The 23,320-nt window shown below is 43.5% G+C and overlaps 2 protein-coding genes across 2 annotated transcripts in view; both read left to right on the top strand.

The window, feature by feature from the left end:
- The window catches only part of mthfd2 (methylenetetrahydrofolate dehydrogenase (NADP+ dependent) 2, methenyltetrahydrofolate cyclohydrolase), a 15,632-nt gene extending 356 nt beyond the window's left edge, over positions 1-15,276 (top strand). The window contains exons 2-8 of the mRNA XM_063194762.1: positions 2,929-3,113; positions 6,819-6,941; positions 8,493-8,645; positions 10,481-10,588; positions 12,153-12,245; positions 13,916-14,041; positions 14,586-15,276. Coding sequence (XP_063050832.1) covers positions 2,929-3,113; positions 6,819-6,941; positions 8,493-8,645; positions 10,481-10,588; positions 12,153-12,245; positions 13,916-14,041; positions 14,586-14,734 — 937 coding nt within the window. The 3' untranslated portion in view covers positions 14,735-15,276. The remainder of the gene's footprint in view (positions 1-2,928; positions 3,114-6,818; positions 6,942-8,492; positions 8,646-10,480; positions 10,589-12,152; positions 12,246-13,915; positions 14,042-14,585) is intronic.
- A 2,790-nt stretch (positions 15,277-18,066) lies between these two features.
- Positions 18,067-23,253, top strand: arl6ip4 (ADP-ribosylation factor-like 6 interacting protein 4). Its single transcript, XM_063194763.1, has 6 exons — positions 18,067-18,268; positions 18,633-18,898; positions 19,244-19,591; positions 20,625-20,742; positions 21,601-21,670; positions 21,810-23,253. Exons 2-6 carry the CDS (start codon positions 18,697-18,699, stop codon positions 21,864-21,866), a joined length of 795 nt encoding a protein of 264 aa, XP_063050833.1. The 5' UTR covers positions 18,067-18,268; positions 18,633-18,696; the 3' UTR covers positions 21,867-23,253.
- Positions 23,254-23,320: the final 67 nt, after the last annotated feature.

The following is a 23,320-nucleotide window of genomic DNA, read 5'->3' on the forward strand; positions in this document are numbered from 1 at the left end:
ATTTTCTTTATGGGTTGGTTTACAACAGACAGCGTTGCTATGCAACGCGCGGTGACTTCCCCGGCTTTTCTCAAATTCGGGACGGGTGCGACCATAGTGATGAGCGCCGCCTCCCAATGCTGCTTATTCAGTCTATTTCTGAAAATTAGCCCTGTTTGCTGGGCGATTGTTTGGACAAGCTATCAAACTCTTGGTCAAACACCACTTGGATGCACTTCTGTAGTTTATTTCAGTCGAATAGCGCCTTATGTAACACAGAGAACATAAGAATATCCCGAAGCGCCCTCGTGTGGCGTCAGTAATTATCCATACATTGCAGCAAGCATGGATGATGAAATCGCAGTGTTCACTTGCATTTTCCCTCAAAGCCCTTCTGGCGACCAGGAGTCAGTGGAGTGGTTTAAATGGCAGTTGCATGCTTGGTTGCCAAAGGGCCCGGGGCCCAGATTCCTTTACTTTCTTTACTTGTATTATGTTCCATCATTCGCTTTGGCTTGGTGCGATTAAGCTCAGCGCGTGTTGACTTTTTATGCGCAACTCGCCACCCGACACCAAAACGCGCATGAAATTGGACGAACTTGATTTCTGTTTGCAGGCAACCATCCCTTGTGATTTGGTTTGATGTTGATGCCCCGCTTCGCAATCTAAGCTTATACCTGTATTGTTTCATCAGCAGTGTTGGGAAAGTTACTCAAAAACTGTAATGCATTACTGATTACATGTTACTGTCTTTTCAGAATAATCCCTTACACTACAATATTACAATATTTAAAATGTAAGGCATTACACTACTTTTGCATTACTTTAATTACTTTCGCCAAAAGAACTGTAGGCCCTAAATATTATCTGGAAATTTATTACAGTGTAAATAAAGCTCATGGGTCCTAACTTTTTCACCTCCAACCCAGGAGGTGTTTTTGGCAGCATGCAGACTAAAAACTACCAGGCTCAGGAATAGCTTCTTTCTGACCCACCACACTGAATACCACTAAAATCCAGGTCATTGTAATGCATTTGTAACGTAAGTCATTTTGCATTGTAACTAGATAAGTATTACAGATTTTTGCCCTGTAATGCCTTACATTACTGCATTACAGCGAAAAGTAATGCATTACAGTAATTAATTACTTTTGTAATGCATTACCTCCCAACACTGTTCATCAGTCACTCGGAAATGAAAAGACGGGTGATTTAGGCTATATATCTGCGTATCCTGCCCACATTAGTGTTTCATGCACTTTTTGTTCAGTGTCATTTTATTTTAACCCAGGGCTGGAGGTGGATGGGCAATATTGCCGGATACACATCAAAATGTGCTTTGCGTCCATTGCATTGTCAAAGCTTGCTTTGGTGCTGTAGGTTCGAGTGCGCCATTTAGAAAAAGTTTTCAATATTGGGGGGGGGGGGGGGGGTGTTGGCTATTTGTACATTGTCCTTTTCCAGTAGCTAATAAGAGTGTTGAGAGAATGTCGACTAGACTACTAGGCCTATGTCAACAGTAGAGACTCGTGGCTACTGTTGACAACACTGCATGACGACTTCAGAGGTGTCCTCTTCTACCCTGTGTCCATTGACAAACTGACCTGCATTCTTGTTGCTTTGCCACTTCTTTCCCTCCTGAACCCCTTAGTTACATCACTACTAATGGCTCATTACACCTCAATACGATGTTATATAACAGCAAACTCGCTTTCTAGACAATCCGAATCAGGCCTTTGCCTCCAATGAGTGGCCCACTTAAACCTTAAAAGTATCCATAATACCAATGCCACCATAAACGTTTGCGCACCTCACGACGTTGTTTGACATCATCAATCATGGAATACATTTTGTAAGATGGCCCCATAGAGTGTAAAAGAAAGTTGGCCCATATGCCATGTCTAGAACACTCTCCCTCTCATGTGCGCCTGAGCTCACTGACTGGCTTGTGCTTGCTGCTGCTCATGAAATTCTGAGCGCGCGCTTCTGACACTTGCAGATACATTATTTCAAAGATGGCCTTGACCTCTCCAAAGTGCGCAGCAAGGACTCTTGTTTATCAGGATAAGAGCTTACCTTGTGTTCACCACTTTGTCCAAATTTCTAGCCAACGAACAGTGAAATGTACTACTCTACTTACCTATCAGTTTGGAGCGAGTGCCTTGAGTCGTTTACCTCCTATTGTAATAAATAAATTGTACAAATATGCATTTAAATTATATGATGACGCCGTTTTCGTTAGTTAGACTACGGCTTGTTCAAACAGCAAGTTGACATCAGGAGAGTGCTGGAAAGGCTGGGGTGGTGCTGTTTTGTTTTTGTTTGAACACCTACTGTAATAGCAAACTCCAAACAGTGTTGTTTTAGAGAGTGACCCTCTGGGCTTAGTGCTTACTGTTTGTTTGTGCCCCAGGCAGTATTTATATAAAACAAAAAAACAACAAGATAGTCATAGTGTAGTTTAATTCATTGACCTTCTGGGTTAAATACTTAGTTGTTAGTGTGTCTGGTGGTTGTGGTGCGGCAGATGGGAAGCAGTGGTAAGTTAAATGCCAGATAATGTAACTAAGTTTTATTCAGCGAGCTTTCAATAATGATTTGATGTATTTGTGTGTTTCTTTTACTCCGCCCTCTCATTCTTAATTCTTAATTCAATGAGCCTAAAGATTGAATTAATCTGACTCTGAAGAAGATGTGAAGTCAAAACGTTAGAAAACTACTTTCCATATCTGAAGATGCTCCGGTGACTTTCTTTTTTTCCCAAAGGATTTAATGTTGGTTTGTTTGTTTGTTTGTTTATTGTGTGTGGTGGCAGACAGAAAGTGGTGGTAAATACCAGAGATTGTAATTTCACTCGGTGAACCTCAATGACCCTTCAATAACAATGTTATATTTATTCATTTGTTTGTTACTTTGTTTGTGTGCTCATTTGTTTTTGTGTCCTGACAGACAGGAGGCTGTGGTGATCTCGGGCAGGAAGTTGGCACGACAGATCCGGGAGGAGGCGCGGGTGGACGTGGAGGACTGGGTTGCCTCGGGCAACCGGCGGCCGCACCTCAGCGTGGTGCTGGTGGGCGCAGACCCGGCCAGCCACTCCTACGTGCTCAACAAGACGCGAGCAGCTGCTGATGTTGGTGAGGACGGACACACACACACACACACACACTCAACAAGACATGGGCCGCCGATGTTGGTGAGGACGCACACACACACACACACACAACACACTCTCTCTCAACAAGACACAGGCCGCCGCTGATGTTAGTAAGGACGGATACACACACACACACACACAACACACTCTCTCTCAACAAGACATGTTCCGCCGATGTTGGTGAGGACGGATACACACACACACACACACACACACACACACACACACACACACACACACACACACACACACACACACACACACACACACACACACACACACACACACACACACACACACACACACACACACACACACTCCCACTCCCACCAGGAATCGAGGCTCTGACTTGTGCCACACCAGTCCAAGTGAATGCCAAGTTCAAGTTCGAGTTCAAGTACACATTATTGTCAAAAAATCTATGTAACAGGGTTTAGCACATAAGTTCCAAATTGTGTTTGACCAGTCTCCAATGTGCAGTTAAACTAAACATAAAAAAGTTCCTGGAATTCTTGAAGTCCAAATTACCACAACGCCTATCTTTGACGACAGCCTCTCCTTAAGGGGCTTGTGTTTCAAACCTTGGCTGTTTTTCACACTGCAAGTCTAAATTTAGGGAAGGGTTTTTGGGGTCGGTGTGCTGGCTGTGCATGGCTGTAATTCATTGCTAACGGTTCATTCAGTGGACGATGGGGATCTTGAGACCTGGGTGTTCCGCTTGCATGCAATATGTGTATTTGAAGAATTTCACTACTTTAGTGCCAGAATGCTGAGTATTGTATTGTATGGAGTACAAGGCCTATCTGTGTATTGCTACTCAATGTTGTTATTAAGCATGTGTAGAGTGCATAATTCACATCTAGATTCTGATCTTGGAAAGCAATATGATCAACTGTAGAGGAATAGGCATTATTGAGCATATCATTCTTATCCAGTGGTTGTGAAGTTTATAATGAAATCACAGTTAGTTATATACCCTCCATACTGAACTTCATGAGTGATGTACAGCCTCACATCATTCTCTGTGCACTGATACCCAAGGAAGCTGATGTGGCTTAAAAATGGGAGGTACCACATTGCGTGTTACAGTGTTACAGTTACAGTGATATGCATGTCTTGAATTAGAGTTCATCTTTATTTGTCATGCTCCTGGTCAGTTATAGTGGAATTTTTAGTGCAGTCGCCGCGTTTGTAGTGTTTTGACCACACGCACGCGCACACACACACACACACACACACACACACACAGTTCACTGTTCACTGGGGAAGCCTATGATTGATGTTACAGAAGTGTCTTGGGGACTTCAGCTTGACTGGGGAGCTAGTCTTCTGCACTGGCTGTGGAGGTATGATACTACATGGGAAGGGAAAGCTCTCTCTCTCTCTCTCTCTCTCTCTCTCTCTCTCTCTCTCTCTCTCTCTCTCTCTCTCTCTCTCTCTCTCTCTCTCTCTCTCTCTCTCTCTCTCTCTCTCTCCCAAGCTGGCTGAAACAGGTCTCGCCCCGCTCTTGCATGTTAGAAAACACCTCATGCTGAGGTGTGTGTACTTGTAGTACTAGGAAGCACTCCGACATTGAATCTATCTCATTAGGTCCAGAGGAGTATCTGGTGTGTAAACCATGAAGATCATGGACTACTAGTGTTGTTATTACATCAATCTGATTACCTCCACTTCTACTTTATATAGCTCCGACCCCATGCGCCACAGTTTGTTAGGGAGTGGCATTACTCATACTCAAGTCATTACTCATAGTAAGTACATTAAAAACCTGCACAAGCTTGCCATGCCCCGTCATTTGGTTATTGTAGCATAGTGGAATTTTTATAGGGAGGATCCAGTTTGGCGAGTACAAAGTAGAAAGCAGCTTGTTGAATGTCTGTTCTGCAGTGTGTTGCCATGTTGCTGTGCTTGTTGTTTCTGTTTAGTACGGTTGACCTTATCCTTGTGTTTTGTTCAAACATTATACTCAGCATTTGGATTTATTAATGGGCAGCATATGAACTGTTTTGTTTAGACCAAACCACAACTTCTCCCAGAGCACAATATGAGATGCTAGCCTTGTAAAGAGCTTGCTGTGTGTTGCCTTTTTGCTGTCTTTGTTGTTTTTGTTTAGTACACTTGAGTGTGTCCTTGTATTTTGTTCAAGCATTTACCTTTTAGCATATGGATTTATCGGAGGGGCAAGCGTTATTCAGACATATCGCTATTCAGACACAAGATATGCCATAGGGTTAGGGTAGGGTCAGGGTTAGGGTTAGGGTAACTGCATGCACTCTCCCTAAACTGAAAAAACCTAAGCAACATAGCACAAGCCACAGAAATGGCAGATTTCGGTGGGAAACATGCCAGGTTTCAGACAATAGACATCAATGTCTGAATGGCGCCATGTCTGAATAGCGCCATGTATCTGGATTTATCATGCGAGGTATAAAATAACAAATCAATGAATAGCACAAGATGAGATGCTAGCCTTGTAATGAGCTGGTAATAATGCAGTATAAGCTACTGCACTTGTGGACTGCAGTTGTGGAGTTGACCCATGATGTGAAATGGCTTATCTACCTCAGTCCAGTCTTTTTGGAGAAGCTTATCTGGTCAACCATGCGTGGGTGTAGCAGGGACCACACACACACACACACACACACACACACACACACACACACACAAGCATTAAATGTTGTGGTGGATGTGTGCGGTGAAGGAACATTAACACTCACTCACTCACTCACTCACTCACACACCAACTCAAATGTAAGCGGCAGACTACTTCCTCATATCGCTACTTCCTTGTTGCTGTCATCTTAGAATTCCATTAGTAGTCTTGCTTTCATTGTGCAAGGTGTTTGACACACTTGTACAGTCCCTTGTTTAGTTTCAACTGCACATTGAGGTCTAGTCAAATGCTATTTCAATCTTAGGTAAAATGTGAGGGCTGTACTCACTTTCATGAGTTGCTGTAAGCTTATGATACAGATGTGTGTTCATGAATGACAAGTGTGTTTTATATGAATTGTGCTTTTCCAATTCAGTTATTGGTTAGTATGATTATTGTTATTACTAGTGTCTGACCAGCTCCTCAGACATCAGGAGTGAGACCATCCTGAAGTATTACATCTTGTAGAAATAGTAGCAATAGCAGTAGCAGTAGCAGTATGGATTTCTGATTGTTTTCTCTGGCATCATATCAGCAGCGAGAAGCACATCCTGAAGCACAGCTGTTGTTGTTATTGTTGTTGGTGTTATTATTGTTATTATTGATAATAACAATAATGCTAATACTGCCATACAAAGCAAAAAGGCAGTAACTGCATTGCTGTTTAAAAGAGTTACTATGACTTTAATGCCATATACAGTATATCAAAGTCTAAAGTTAAATAAAATGATTGATCTTCAAAAAAGGTGGTAATATAAAGTAACAAAACTGTCACATGCCAATAATCTCCCAAAAAAAAAACACTTATACTGTATTGTAGTATCATGTTTAAGTCAACTGACTCAGTTTTGAGCTCTGTGCAGCTACTGCCTTTTTGCTTTGAAGGGCAGAATAATAAACTGATGTCTGACTATTTCCTCAGGTATCAGTAGCAAGACCATCCTGAAGCACAGCTATTATTATTGTTATTGTTATTATTATTGTTATTTGTATTATTACTATTGCTAATATGGCGTGTGGCTGGTTCCTCAGGCATCAGCAGTGAGACCATTCTGAAGCCCTCCAACATCAGTGAGGAGGAGCTGTTGGACCTCATCCACAAACTCAACCTGGACCACCGGGTGGACGGCCTCCTGGTACAGCTACCACTGCCTGGTGAGTATGCATACACACACACACACACACACACACACACACACACACACACACACACACACACACACACACACACACACACACACACACACACACACACACACACACACACACACACATCAGCAAACACATCAGCAAACATGTGTGGGGCAGACACATCACACACCTTTTTAGCAGTGTGTTCACATACACATGTGTAGAAAGTAACCAGGCCTGTACTCTCGATTTTGGAGGAAAACGTATGACAAATCATGCTTTTCCACAAATGCACACCAACTTAAATCTTCTCTCACGTTTGTGCAGAAGGTTTCCTTATTGGTATTATTGCTCTCAAAACAGCTATTGCCTTGCTTATACCCCCCAAAATCTCAACACAAATCAAGCAATCTTCACTTGGAAGTTGCTCATACACAACTCAATTATTGCTAGACTATACTACATTTGAAGAGCTCTTTTCCAAAACGCTATATCCATCATTTTTGCATTTTAATATTAGAATTGACTGTAAAGATGTCTTGTCATATGTGTGAATTCTTGCCATTCAAATGTTTTGAGAACATACTTTTTAAACCTCTATACAATTTTGCAATGCAATTCAATGGAATGTCCAATACAAAAATGAGAATTTCCCAACATTCTATAAAATGGATATATCTCATTTTGGAAAAGAGCTCTTCATTTGTTGGTTCCTACTAGACTGTACTACATTTGTTGGATCTATTCTGTGTGTCGGCCCCTGCGTGATCAGTGCATGCTGTACAAGCCCTGTTGGAGCTGTTGTGTGTTTGGTAACCTTGCAGCGTGCCCCTAGAATGACACTGCTTTGCTTTCCAGTGTAGTGGTCCAAGTGTCGACCGGCCGCCCTGTATCACGTGTCATGCCATGCTGCTATGTTCTAGTGAAGAAACACTCCTATTTATAAACACTGCAGCTCATGCCTCCCGTTCCCTCCCTTTTTTCCTCAGTGGCCCCAGTTTACTTCAAGGCAAAGATAATGTAAGATAAAATGCTTGTATTGATTAAACAAAGTGAGGGTACAGTAATGTAGGGATACTGCATGGATCCTATATGGATCCTGTAGGTATAGTCTGGATACTTTATTAGTTGCAAAAGAAAATTTAGGATGGACCGTGGCTGGCAGCTGGAAGGACTTTCATGTATGCTTTCGTGTCTTAGATCGGATTCACCGTTTAATTACATTACTCGACTAACAAATAGTTTTGTTACACTGTAAGTCTTAGTTTCAGTGTGGATTAACAGAACACTGGGGAATTCTGGGGAATAAGGATAAGCATATTCTGTCCCTGACCTTGTCTCTGCATTCCCCCCCCCCCCCCCTCCCCTCTCTGTTTTATGACTAAATGAGGGGTGGAAGAGGTATCTTGGCGGGCAAGGGGAGACTATTATTATTCCCAAGGGAATGTTAGCTGTGTGATTGATATGATATTGTGAAATGACTTGACACTGATTTAGTAAAGGAGTGTTAAATCTCTCTCTCTATCTTTCTTTCTTTCTTTCTTTCTTTCTTTCTCTCTTTCTTTCTTCCCGCAGAGCACATTGATGAGCGCCGTGTGTGTAACGCTGTGTGTCCGGATAAGGATGTGGATGGCTTCCACGTGGTGAATGTGGGCCGCATGTGTCTGGACCAGTCCACCATGTTGCCCGCTACGCCCTGGGGAGTGTGGGAGATCATCAAGCGCACCGGTGAGAAGCAGCGCACTGCTAAACCGCATGCAGGGAAATGCCTGCCTGTTCAACATGTAGTCGTACCAGAGAGAGTAGAGAGAGAGAGGTTCCATTGGCCCATTGTTTCCGGGTTCTATTATTGCAAGGGGGAGGGGGGGAAAATCCCCATTTAGGCAGACCTAAGGACTGTTCTATTCAATGCTAGGAGTATTATGACACACCCCTTTAGGCAGACCGGAACCTGGTCATGTTGGGTGCCCATAGCAACCTATTACATTGACATATCTCTATATACTTAAAGAATCTCTGGTCGTACTGCGCAATCTACCCATGACATGTCACATTGAGCCAAGGGAAAAGCCTGCCAATGTCAACATGTGTATATATAAACTTTATTAAACTTTACAGGCTCCAGGCCCACAGGAGACAATAAATTTCACAGATCAATAAAAAAAACCAATACATCACACATTCATATATACATTTTATACAACAACAACAAAAGAAGAAAGCTAGTGGAGACACACATACCAATGTTCCCATATTTTAGACATGTACCTCACTGAGCTACGACTTGGATCTACTATCTGAACAATAAGCTCATTCATGGATCGGTCCAGCCTGTTCATAAACTTAAAAGTGAGATTTCTCACCAAAGCTATGAAAGTAGTTAAACCCAGCGTGCAGAACATATAAGTCATATTGTGCAATCTAGACATGACCCATCACATTGACCTGTCACCTTTGCTCTTTAACATTACATGACATTACACAGATGCTCGGACAAGTCTCTGTCCATCAAATTTGCAAAGTCAAACTAAATTCTGGGTGGCACATTATTAACGAGGCGTACATTTTTCCGTTCACGTTTCTTCAGGGGCGGACACTGACAGGTTAGGGTTAGGGATGGGTTTTGTTTGGTCTCGGCACAGTTTGACATTGATTATTTTCATTGAAAACCCATGACCGGAGAATCCAGCAGGCAACTCACGAGTCCGCATTGACAATTTGACGAGCGGAGACTTGTGCAACATTCCATTCCACTTAGTGGACAGTTTTCACAACTGATTGTCTACAATTGACATTAGTTATGAACTGCCTTCAAAGCGGGCATGCCTTTATTCCTGTGCAGAGCACTTGCCCTCTCTTACTGCCACCCCAAAAATAAAAAATAAAGGAATGGGATGGGCTGCCAGCCGGTGCCGTTAACCGCTAACCCGTGACTGGTGTGCCAAGCTAAGGCGTTGGTTGTAGAGTACAGTTACTGTATAAGGGTAGATTAAGGTGTCAAGTAGCTTACATGTAATAGACCTAATGAACATGGCAAGAGGGGTTCAAACATAAGGCACACATGCATACATACAGAATATCCAGAGATTAAGACCAATCATTAGCATTAGCAGTACATGCAGACATTAAAGTTCAGTCAATTTCAACATGCAGTAATGCAGTCAAGTAATGCAGTCAACATGCAGTAATGCTCACACTACTCTAGACTTGTTGTCAGTACCTGAGGGTTTTTTTTTTTTCAGCCTTTTCCGAGATCTTGGTCATTGTAATGGGGGCAGCGCTTTGTTTACATTTCAAAAAATCGTTGTATTTATTCCCAAAAACATCTGAAAGGTTATACAACATCAGCAGACAACTAGCAAACAGCGGTACCTTTTGGGAAAATATTTGGAGTAGGCCCATGTTAAGATTTTTTTTTAAATGTAAACAAACGCTTCCCCTGTTAGAATAGCGGAAACCAGTATGTATGGGCTGCCAGCCTGAACTGTTAACTGCTAACGGGTGACTGCCGTGCCTAGCTAGGTTGATGTTGTTTAACATCAGCCGTCTCCTTCCCTCCGCAGGCATCCCCACGCTGGGCAAGAACGTGCTGGTGGCCGGGCGCTCCAAGAACGTGGGCATGCCCATCGCCATGCTGCTTCACACGGACGGCCGGCACGAGAGGCCTGGAGGTGAGTGGTCCACATCCATACCACACAGAGTATTTATTATTTCAACTTTTATCATTCAAATAACACGGGAGGAGATGTGCATTTTTATTTGTTATATTTTATATGATAATTGTATTATTTTTATTTTGTTATTTTATTCATTTGTTTACTACAACACATGGTCCGACTAACAAGGCAGATAAGAAATAGATTAAAGCATGCTGTGTGGATCTTTGATCCTTATCTCCAATAGAGCTTGAAAGTCCCGCCCCTTAGTTCCGCATTTCACGGAACCTAAGCTGACCATCTAACAACATGGTAGCGAGTAAATATCTTCCGATCTCAGTCATTACATGCGCTGGGCTACAAATATGCTGTTTAAGAGGCTAGATAAAGATTATTCATGCAGAAGTATCAATGTTTTGTTCCGAGGCCGTCTGCATGAAAAATGTGAAGAAACACAGCTTTCTAAAAAGTTTAGGGGTTATTATTATAAATTAAACAAAAAAATCAGAAACAACATATGTGGACCTCGTGGCACAACTCGAAGGGGATCGAAATATCATTTTAATACCGCCATTGGATTACATGCTAGGATTTTCGGCTAAAAACGCTGTTGAGGTCCCATGAAATCGGGGGAAGTGACCTTTCAAGCTCTATGAGGGCATTCAACTTGTCTAAAATGGCTTGACGTGTAGTAGGCCAGCAAGTTGGCAAATCAGTCGTTTCTCTTTTCAGTGGAGTGGATGTAACGTTGTTATCTGAATACAATGCATGATTATGCGATGGTGAGAGGTGGTTGGGTTCAAAAGGTCACTGGGTAACATTAGCCCTGCACTCAGCAAGTCTCCTGTCCGTCTGCTGACCCCCACTCCTCTCTGGCTGTGGACATTGGCCTGCTGTGTCACGGCCAGGGTGCGATTTGTTGAAAAACCAGAAGGGGGGATGTGTTTCAGAAATATCAATAGAATTTCATTAAACTGTGTTTTAAAATTATGTAGAAAAAGTGTTGATATAAAAACCAGAAGGGGGGACAATCCCCCCCATCCCCCCCTACAAATCGCACCCTGGTCACGGCCATCATCACCATGGTGATGAGAGGCAGCATTGCCTAGTCAGAGGGGGCAAATCCAACTAGTTACTCGCGTCGTTGCTTGTGACCTCATTATAGTGTACGTACAAGGCTTGATGTCATTGATGGTCATGGGTTTTATTCTGTCTCGTTTTGCGATCTCATTTGCAATCAGGATGTTGAATGGGTAGAAAAGCAGTCAAACATTCAGACAATGTGTTGGTAAATCACAGACACCGCGAAAAAGCACTGAACATCAAATGATGACGAGGCGTCATGTAAAAGCACTGGTACCACGTTATTAGCAAAGTGATTGACAAGAAGGCCTCCAAAATCAAGACTTTTTAAGAAGTATTTGTTCTGAAGTAGACAAGATTGGTTAGTGTCTCAATGTGAAAAATGGTTTTATATGAGAAAATGCTATGGTATTATATACAGAATCTTGTTGTTAGTATTAGTATAATACAGCCCAGGCCTAGCTGATGAGGTCTTGTCCTTCCTACCGTTACCTAGGTGATGCCACAGTGACCATCTCCCACCGCTACACCCCCAAGGAACAGCTTCGTCAGCACACCAAAATAGCCGACATCATCGTAGCCGCAGCAGGTACACACACACACACTCACACACTCACACACACACGCAGACAGACATGCAGACATCTTGTGAATAAACAGCATCATTGTCACATTTGTACTCACACACGTGTGTGTGTGTGTACACACACCTTTTTGAAAGTGCTGTGCCGGTTAGCTTTCATGGTCGTAAACGGTATCATCACTGGAAAATCAACTGAGTAAGCTTTGATTACCATGGTTTTAAATTGAAATCTTGTGAAAAGTGTTTCAGCTATTTTCTGATCAACCCTGTTCTGATGCGCGTACACGCTCGCACACACACAGACACAGGGTGTGACCCAGACCGTTTTAGACCTTCCACTCTCCCTAATCCTCAGCCTGTCGATCTTCATTAGTCTTAATCTGCTGTCAGCAGTAGTCTACCGTAGCCTACATCTCAAGCTCTGCCTGTCTGCCCAGTGTGCCCGCTGTTCAGCCTGCCCGCTGTTCATCCTGCTACACACACCTTTTACGTGTAGCCTAGTTTAGATTAGCGTAGCTAAAGAAAGTACGTTCATTACCACTGCCTCAGGTGAACTTATTGTGTGTCTGCCTACTACACACACGTAGCGTACTTGAGCATACTGTGTCTCAGCAGAGATAGCTGCTAACAAAAGTTGTTTTGAATATTTCCTTTGTTGTGTGGTATTACATTACATTTAATTAGAATTTGTTTACTATTTTTCTTATCTAAAAACAATTTTCAAAACAAGTAATATTGGTTTTGGTCTCAAAGGTCAGTATGTTTGATGTGGCAGACTTTTTACTCTCTGACCCCAAGGTCTTTACCTCTGCTAATGGACCAGAATGGTGTAGTGTACACACACACACACGTACATATAGACACAGCGACACATTCTTCACATATCAGCAAGTTCGTGGTAGAGCCATTCCAAAGAGCAGAAATGGCCTGTGATTGATTGGTGAGAGTATTCCAAGCATTTGCATTACTGCTTGACCTACATGAGAAAATTCATATTAAGTAAGTTTCGTAAGTAAGTTTAAGTAAGACTCGTCCATTAAATGGGCTGACCTCTATGTCAACTATGAAAGGAATATTATGTCTGGAGAAAGTCTGCTACAAACGAATCCAAGGACTGCCCTGAAGAAGGCACTCATGCCGCTACGCGTGGGCCTTGTTTTTAATATGTCCATGTAGGACTTGTCATATTAATAAAGACACTTTAATTTGGAGTGCCTTAGTCAGAGAATTCATTCTCATTTTTTGATCCAAGGATTGTTATGTCAGAAAAAAATCTGCTGTGGAGGAATCATTTTGTTGCAAAAGTCTATATTCTGTTTCATTCAAAAAATGTATCCAAAAAGACTTACAGAGGACAGACTATAATAATATGGTAACATAAAATACATGAATGCTAATTAAATTACATATTAAGTACTACTACAGAGTTGGGCGATCAAGTTAACCTGCATAGTGCATTTCAGACACAGAAGCAGGCTAATGTGGTTCACAAAAATAAAAGATCACAGCGGAAGAAATGAGAATGAATGCATACAAAATACAGTGTAAAAATGTGCATAAAACTCAATAATTAATTTATTCCATCTTCCATTCTTTTTGTCTTTCCATCCTCCTCTTCCTCTTCCCCCTCCTCCTCCTCCTCCTCCTCCTCCTCCTGCTCTTCCTCCTCCTCTCAGGCATTCCTAACCTCATCACGGCGGACATGATCAAAGAGGGGGCGGCTGTTATCGACGTGGGCATCAACAGGATACAGGACCCCCTGACTGGCAAAGACAGACTGGTGGGAGACGTGGACTTCGAAGGTGGGTAGTCGTGGTCGTAGTCATAGTTTTAGACAGAACTTCAGATTTTGGTCTGTGTGTTTTTTTGTCTGCATCTGTATTTGGATACCTTCTGATATGTCTTTGGACGTATATGTACGTAGCTATTGATGCAACTTTTTGCCTGAAGATGGTTGGTATGATCAGAAACATGGTCTTTAGCAAACAGTTGCGTGTGGCATTATGCAGGATTTACAGTATTTTACACTTGCGTGCATGTGTGTGTCCACGCATTACCTCACATTATAAAGACACATATAGACACAGGTCAGAGGAAGCACTTGCTAATCCGACAACAGAAAGTTTTAACAGCTGGTCAGGAGGTCACAGATGCCATACACACACACACAGATGCCACACACACACACACACACACACACGCACACACACACACACAGACATGTACACATACAGACATGAACACATACATACACAAGAAGCCCCTTGCCTTGTGCTGACCATATGTTTGTATATATATGTGTGTGTGTGTGTGTGTGTGTGTGTGTGTGTGTGTGTGTGTTGGCAGGAGTGCGCCAGAAGGCCAGCTTCATCACCCCGGTGCCCGGCGGCGTGGGACCCATGACGGTGGCCATGCTGATGAAGAACACCATCAAGGCGGCCAAGAACATGCTCCTCACCCCCCCAGAGCGCGTGCGCATGGTGGCCACCTCCTAATCTACACCCACTCCCTCCCCTGACCCTAATCCTCCACCCCCCCACCCCCACCCCATCCCCAACCAAGAACACGCTCCTCACCGCCCCATCCAGACCGATCTCCACACACACACACACACACACACACACACACACACACACACACACACACACACACACACACACACACACACACACATACACATTCACACTGCCCAGTGAACTGTCCCTGTCCCTACACACATGCCCGTCCCTGGACACTAGTGCTCATTCCCCCCCATGTGCGGCTGGTAGCCTCCGCCAAGCCCTCCACCCCCCTCACTCCACCTCCACCCCCCCACGACCACCTTTCCCTTCCCCAGGACACAGATACACATTCCACCCCCCTGCACCTGCTCTGCAGATGGAGTGTGAGGCAGGCAGGCAGAAAGGCGATAGCTTTAACTTCTATTTTTATACCCCCCCAACCCAAAACCTGTCTGGTCTGAACCCAGCCACCTCCTACCCACCCAGTCGTGTTTGAGCTGCCCTCCGCCAACATGCTCGCACACTTATGCCGTGTACAGACCAGCGAACCGAAGCCTCCTCTATTTCTCTATGGAGGGCACGCGACCTGCGCTACCTGGCCCCTCCTCCGTGGGAGCGATAAAGCTTCTTGCGGTCAGCCTAGCCACAACAATTTTGAGGGACTGTTTTTCAATTCTAATCGCAGGCAATTGCAAATGACGCTGTTCAGCGAAAACCAATTGGAACTTTTGCAAGATATTGTCAAGCCAGAGCCGTGGTCAGTGATGTAGCTGAATCAAACATGTCAATGCTGTGTCTCGAGCGAGAGAAGCGAAGTGGAGGAGGCGAAACTTCTGCTACCCACGCTACCAGGCAAGCGTAGTTCGCTCTTTTGCAACGCACTCAACGATACTGACTCCACCTCCACCTCCACCTCCACCACCCTCTCCCTCTTTCTCTTTCCCCCTCTCCGTCTCTATCTCTCCAGCTCTCACTTCATATACTTGCTTTTGTTTTATTCTTCAGTGACTGTTACAGCTTGGTTTCATTTTGTATTTTATTTTGAAATATTTACTATTTATCATTTGTTGTTATTATAGTGACGGGGAGACCAAGAGGAGCTCTTGTAAGGACTCAAGAAACACAGCTATTCTATTTATTGTATGTTTCACTTTTTTTCTTTTCTTTTTCCGTATTCCTGAGTAACATGTTTGTATCAAGAGTGCGCACAAAATAAGACGAAAGCATTTCCTTCAGGGGAGTATCTTTTCTTTTTCTTTTTTTTTCTTTTAAATTTAGCAAGGCCTACATATGTATACATTTGATATATGTGTGCATTGTGTATGTACTGAACACAATACAGAGTCCCCTGGCAGCGCATGCACTACGTGTATACCAGCAGTCTATGCCAGTGGTCTTTTGCACTTCTGGAGTGGTGTGGTGTTGGTAGTGTCACATTGCCAGTCAGTGTAAGGAACACCGTGTCCCGTGTGGCTTTTTGGAGTGCCAATATCAGCCCCCCCCCTACCCCCCCCCCCCCTCCTTCCCACCTCCCGGTTGCCATTGGCAGCTGCACACTCCAGAACAGTGGGCGGAGTCAATGTGTCAGTGGAAGCTGACTCTGAAGAAGGGGGTACAAAGTCAGCATGGCGTTCTTGAGTGCAAGACACAGTAAAACCTTGGAAACCCCACTCTCTCCCACTCCCTCTCCCTCTCCCTCAGCAACCTCCAGTGCCCCCCCCCTCGTCCTCATCAAGGGGGCCACTGGGGCAATGCCAACTGCAGGCCTCTTTCACCCCCTCTCTGTGGGTTAGGGGCCAGCACCCCCAGACATTTTCAAGGACAGTCATACAGATGTATTATTATTATTATTTGCTGGCATGTTACCAGTTAAACATGCTAAAACAATCTTTGGCAGGAGATATTTCTATATGGGACCTTCTTAGTAAAAAATAAAGGTGAATTAAAAATAAAACAAAAACCCCACTCCACTTTGCCGCAAAAACAAAAACACAACTTGTTCAGTGACATTGACTGACTGCAGGAGTGAAGGGGCAAACGATTGTCTTGAGTCCCCTGGGGTTCCAGGAAAATGTCCCTCGCTGTCCCTGGTTTTCATCCAGGAAGTCAGAGCCTAGAGAGTGCCTTTCGCCCTGTGTGCACTCCAATATGCTGACTCCTGTCCTCCACTTGTGCTTGTGGCCTCGCACCGTGGAGAAAGCAATGAAGTTTCCCCAGGCACAACAACTTTTGGGGGACCGTCTTCATTCACCATCCCGGTTGCAAATGAGAAAATGACATTAGAATTGTGCTTTTGCAAGATATTGATTTTTTTTTTTGCCGTCAGTGACGTCATCACGAGGTCACAAGCAGGCAAGGGAGCATGGGAGGACGGGAGTCCGCATATTGGAATGCACCCCTCGTGTGCATGTGTGATTAGAGGAGGGAGGGGTCCAGCTTCAGTGGTGCAAAGCTGACGTTGGGGTCCAGCCGTGTCGTTCATTTGAGAGATGGAGCTGGTTTTAAATGAGTTGTTTTTTGGGGGGATAAAGCAGGTCATCATTTAATGGGGTATTTTAAGAGTTCAAGTAGAGAGGGAAGTCTTGCGGCTTTACCCCTGTGAAACAAAGCCATGAGGGCCTTCTATTTTTGGAGGTTTGCCACTTACTTTGTTATAACGCATCTGGGTCTAAAACGTTTGGTTCTATTTAGTTTCTCCTGACCGCCTGACGGTCATACGAAACTCATAGAAATGTGGTTACATGCGTAACCATCATGCCCCTGGTAAGGTTGTGAATGCTGCTGAGATGTGTGCTCTATTTGAATGTGTGAAAAACAAAAGGGCTATTTATTAGCATACAGCTGAAAATAAAAGGTCAGAGTTTGTACAATAAGCTTTAAGTGCTAAAGCTCTACAGAGTTGCAATATGAAGCCTTTGTAAATATGTTAGAGTGAAATAAATTCTTAAAGTGCAAAAGAAGTCTGGCTGTTTGTCTTCCTTATCTTTCTAAGGATTTTGAGATGTCATAGAGAGAGAGAGAGAGAGAGAGAGAGAGAGAGAGAGAGAGTGAGTCAAATTAACTGCCTGACCACACTGACCTAGTCTAAATATAATTATTAATATATACTGACCCAATTTCCTGTTGAATTGCAATTGTAGTGCTGACAAATGCACTACTTTTAATCAAAGTTATATTATTTAATTAATGACGTTGTGTATTTTCGTTTCAGTATTATGAAGACTGTGGAGCAAATTTTTTTTAAGGATGATAAATGATAAATGTGTTACTGTATTTTTTTATTATTATTATTATTTTTAAACGGAACTTTAATACTGTTGTGGATCGTCCGCACGGAAGGTCGGACCTACTTCCGCGTTTTCCGGAAATCGCTGCAGCAGCAGGGAAATGTGAAGCAACAACAAATGCTGAGTCTGTGCTGAATGATACAGTGGTGAAAGTTGAGTAGTGCTGCACGGGCTGTACATAACCCCAATAAATCGTTGATTTATTGTTCAGCGTATAGCAGAGGGTCGACCACCAGGAAAAGTAAGTAACCTAAATTCTTGTAAAGTTAGGTTATTGTGAAAAGGGAAACCTTTCCAGACGTCATAAACAAAGCCAGGCTATGAGAGAGTATTGGTTTCTTATCCTTCGATTATTTATTTGTCTAATTAATGTGCCAATGAAGAAATGCATGATGTGAGTTTAAAGCTTAACGCAGTGGTTAGGTTTCTGTTCCGTTTGCTTCCAGCTCTGGAAACGTTTTTCTGAACTTCAAGACGAGTGTAAGTCAGAGACAGTGATAATTGTTCTCGCATGGTAGTCAAGTAACGTTTTACACCATAGCTATAGGTCGTGTATTTCTAAACAAGCTGGGTTGTCCGTCATTAATTTTATCATTCACTTCTAGGCTGTCGCAGTCACGCATTTCTGATTGCAAGAGAATACTGCCTGTTCTCAGCAGACTGTGAAAAATGGGTCGAGGTCGAAGCAAATCGCGCGACAGATCTCCTGGGAGGTCACGGAGCAGACAGGCAGAAGAGAAGAAGGCTGAAAAGAGGAAACGCAGAAAATCTTCCTCATCATCATCCTCATCCTCTTCGTCATCCTCCAGCTCTAGCAGTGCCAGTCAGAGTCCTGCAAAGAAGAATGCTCGCACATCCAGCAAAAGCCAAGGTTCGAGTTTCCTTCTCATGCGTCTTCTGCTGTTTCATGAGTGAAGTTAATTGTGTAGGATGTTTGTTCGAATTAGTGAAAGTGAAACGACCTGGCTGAGGAATTTATATAATAAAAGTATACTTGTCTTGATCTTGAGATAGGTATAATTGCCTGGCCCTCTCAGTAATGTCAAATCATTGGTATTAGGCAACCTTTTCAACCTTAGGCGACCAACTAGAACAAGGTGATGTGCTGTATTGTACTTTCTGAATTGTTGCATTACTATATCTCAGTGGTCCTTTCTGACTTCAGTCTATTGGCCCATGTAGGCTACTATGTATTTAACGGTCATGTCTCTCACAGACAGAAAGCAGGAGAAGCGCAAGGCCTCCAAGCGCCAACGGAGCTCCTCTTCCTCCTCCTCGTCCTCCAGCTCATCCTCCTCCTCGTCCAGTGATGAAGAGGCCCGGAAGAAAAGAAAGCAGCGCAAGGCCAAGAAGCGCATGAAGAAGCTCAAGGCAAAGGAGAAAAGGAAGGAAAAGAAGAGGCTGAAGAAGGAGAAGAAGAAGATGAAGAAGCTTAAAAAGCTGGCAGAGAAGTCTGAGCTGGGCACCGCTCCTGGAGGCCCGCCCCTCTCTGTCTCCGTGGCAACGCTGGCCCCTGGTTGCCTGGAGACGTGGCAGAGTGAGGAAGCTGTAGAGCAGGGACCAGGTGGGTGCACTACTCCACTCATTCAGACGATGTTGCTGGATTTCAAAGGGTGCACTTGTGCACTGCAGTGTTCATGTTTTAGTGCATATGGCCAGGGCTCTAAATTAACTTTTTTTTTTCATCACCAGCCAAAATGGCTAGTAGAAGATAATCTTACCAGCCAAACACTCACTCACTAATGAGCTAAAGTGGTAAATTGGTCTTTTCTACCAGCCAAATTGAAATTTCACCAGCATTTGGGCGAATGGCTGGTGTTCATTTAGAGCCCTGCATATGGCGTATTAGTTACGCACTAAAACACAGTGCCTGACATGCCCAAGTGCACCATCTGAGACAAAGAATGTGTCTTAGTTTGTAGGTCCCCCCTTTGGGCAGTGGTTCTCAAAGTATGGTCTGTCTGGTCTGGTGTATGTTTACGTTATTAGAAGGCAGAACTTGGTCTTTCAGTACAGCAAGACAGGGCTCTGATTTGTGTAAAATATAAGTGATGCACATCTGAATTTGCAGCGTGTAATTATTTCACAGGTGGTCCCTGAACTAAAGAAAAGTGACAATGTGATGCTTGGTATGAAAGACCTTGAGAAGCATTGCCCTAGGGTTTTCCTAAAAAAAATCCTCAGTTGTTGAAATGCATGTGTGATGTAATCTTGCAATGCTTGATTCAGAGGCTTTGTGACAATGACTGATGGTCAGTTTCTGCAAGAGTTGATTTCTGCCCACAGACAGCGGAAGCAGCCGAGAGTTTTCACTTGTCCTTTAATGACTAGACTAATTTTTAAGATTCCACTGACTTGTTATGATGACTAATTCACTCGGGAAGAGTTACATACTTCTCCTTTAAACCTTAAAGCAAACACCACTCTCCTTCCAAGTTCAAGAGAGTCCTTGTGCACAAGCCCTCAGTTATGCAGCGAACCTGATGACACATTGGGTGAAACGCGTTGTTCGCTCCGAAAAATAAAGTAAAGAAAAGTAAGCAGTGTGCGGTGTCTCTTGGATTTTGTTCATTGATTCACCCCTCTCCTTCCCTTAGCCATGACAGACGAGCAGAAGGCGCGACTCTCCACCAAGCGACCCCTCACCAAGGAGGAGTATGAGGCCCGGCAGAGTGTCATCCGCAGGGTTCTGGACCCAGCGACAGGACGCACTCGGTACGTTGGGAAACTAAAACGTTTATTTTTTGTTTTTTAATTGAATTTATTTCTGATCCAGTGCAAGGGGGCAGCCCAAGATGTGTGCCAGGGGAGAAGCTTAGAAGTAACCGCGCGAATAGACCAGGCGCGATGCGATTCAAGCGACAGAGTGCAGCAGCAAGCAATACGAGCGATTGAGGAGACTAGAGTATGTCCGTATAGGCAGAAGGCAAAGCATTCAAGCACTCCCATTGGCTGTGGTCACTGACCTCTATACAGTCATTGGCTGTCGCGGCTTGTCGCCGGACCGCGTCATAGAAAGTTGAAAAGATTTCAACTTCAAACTGTCGCGCTCGTCGCGCCAATCGCTCTAGTCTCCAGAATCGCTTTTGTCGCGCGACTCAATACAAAGTCAATTACTTCCGTCGCTCGCCTCGCTCAGATCGCCGCTGGTGTATTTATGCGGTTAGTACTGCCTCAGTTCGCTTCACCCCTGGGGAATTCGCGCTGGTGGCGCACCCTCCATAGATTAATAATGAGTGCGTTCCAATACGCAACCTTGCTTCCTCCACTTGTGCTTGTGGCCTCATACCAGGAAGTAATATGTCATGATGACATCACTGACAACAGCATTATATTTTAATATCTTGCAAAAGTGGTGGCGCACCCTCCAGAGAGACATAATGACTTCTGCCGCTCTGTTCGCGTTGGCCGCTACTGGTGTGAACAAGGCATTAGGCTGCATTGCTCATTCGTCACATAACTATCCTGGCAACCTGTTTATAGCTTAGTATAACAATTTTCTATGGCTGTATGTAGCAACTGGAAAGATCATGTTCTCTAAGACTAATGTGTTTAATGTGCTGTTACATCTAGTCTGGTGCGAGGAGATGGTGAAATTCTGGAGGAGATTGTCAGCAAGGAAAAACACAAGGAAATAAATAAGGTAAAGATCTTCACAGATTCTTCTTTTAAACATGGGTGCACGTTAAATTTGTTTCAAAGTTGGTGAAGGTCACAGGGTCGACAAATGAACTTGAATCAAACTTTGTGCATCTAACTGTTGTCAACTCTTCTAATTCCAGCAGGCCACCAAGGGTGATGGAAACGCTTTCTCCAAGAGGATGGGCATCAACAGGTAGAGGAGCCCTCCGTCTCCAGCCCTGTGTCCTCCATCTTAAAACTGTCTCTCTGCGCTCTGGTCCAGGGAGAGGGAGAGGGAGAGGAAGAGAGAAGGAGCGCTGTCGCTCAGGGCAGGGGTCCTGGAACCGATCCCTGTGGGACTCTGTGCCAATTCAAACCCCACTACCCAAGTGGTTACCCTCCTGCAGCCTCTCTGCTTCAGGGATAGTGGGGGAATCAAAAGACATTACGTCCATTCCATGCCATTCTTTTAGACGTCAGATTGGAATGTCAACACAATGTTAAGACTATTTGATGTACAGGTCAATGAGAGTTTTTTTTTGGACTGAGATGTCGAGTGGTACAATCACAGCTAATGCCCATGAATAAATTAGTAATTGGTAATTAATGTGCTGCAATGAATATGCTTCTTAGGTAACCCACTAAAAACAACATAAATAGAATCCTACAATAGTGGCATTTGCTGTGGTTGCTCCACTCTGACGTGTGCTACAACAAAAACGTCCTTGACCCATACATTCAGTACTGTAAGCTAACGCTTTTAAGCAAGACTTGAAGTAAAACCAAGCGTTATCTCCTCCACATGGAATGAAAGTGGAGAATTGGACTTCATGCCGTAACGATGTCATATGTAATGCAAGGCGACTCATAAAACACTTACTTCAGCTAAGTCTCACTGCCAGAGTTAAGTGGTGGAATCGGGAGCAACTGTTTTAGCAATATTGCTGTGCTACAATTAGACTTACTTCTTAAGATAAGACTATGGAATGTTTCTTCTGCTCATTGATATCTAATACGAGTGATAAAATCTCCAAATTACATGTTTTTTATGTTATGCTGAAACTTTCATGTTCAAAGAGTTTCAAAATTCAAAGAGTTGTATTGTGTATCATTGTATGATCTGCTATGAAAACAACATGTAATTCATTGGGACTGGTTATATCGTGCATGAACTTGAAATGTTTCTCACCTAGTACATCTGCTTCTACCTGGTGATGCCTAATGAGCTATTAAGGTTTGATGTTAATACAACCTTAAAAGATGCCAAATAAGCTCTTGTTATTCCTGATATCGTACTATAAATCAAGATTTTGATTGGCAGTAGCTGTGAGGTTTGACTTCCGTTCCAGTATTCCAGAAGGCAAACTGTAGTGTCTGACTGGGTATGTGAGAGCAGATCAAACAATGAGTCTTGACTGAGAGAAGTCTAATGTTGTTGGCTTTAGTTAACTGAAATTTTATTTGAGTGTCTTGACAACTCATTTTCAACTAAATGAACCCTGAGTGATCACTAAACCATGCATTCGTATTGGTCAAGTGAGCTCTCTGTGAAAAGTCAGGAAAATGTGCACAGTAATGACAGTAATAAAGCCCTGATGAAATGAAGCAGTAATGTTCTGTTTTACATTGTGTGTTTTAAAGTTACATTTATTTACACAGGATATAAACAACT

The sequence above is a fragment of the Engraulis encrasicolus genome, chromosome 3, assembly GCF_034702125.1.
Source record: "Engraulis encrasicolus isolate BLACKSEA-1 chromosome 3, IST_EnEncr_1.0, whole genome shotgun sequence".
In the NCBI taxonomy this organism is placed as follows: domain Eukaryota; kingdom Metazoa; phylum Chordata; class Actinopteri; order Clupeiformes; family Engraulidae; genus Engraulis; species Engraulis encrasicolus.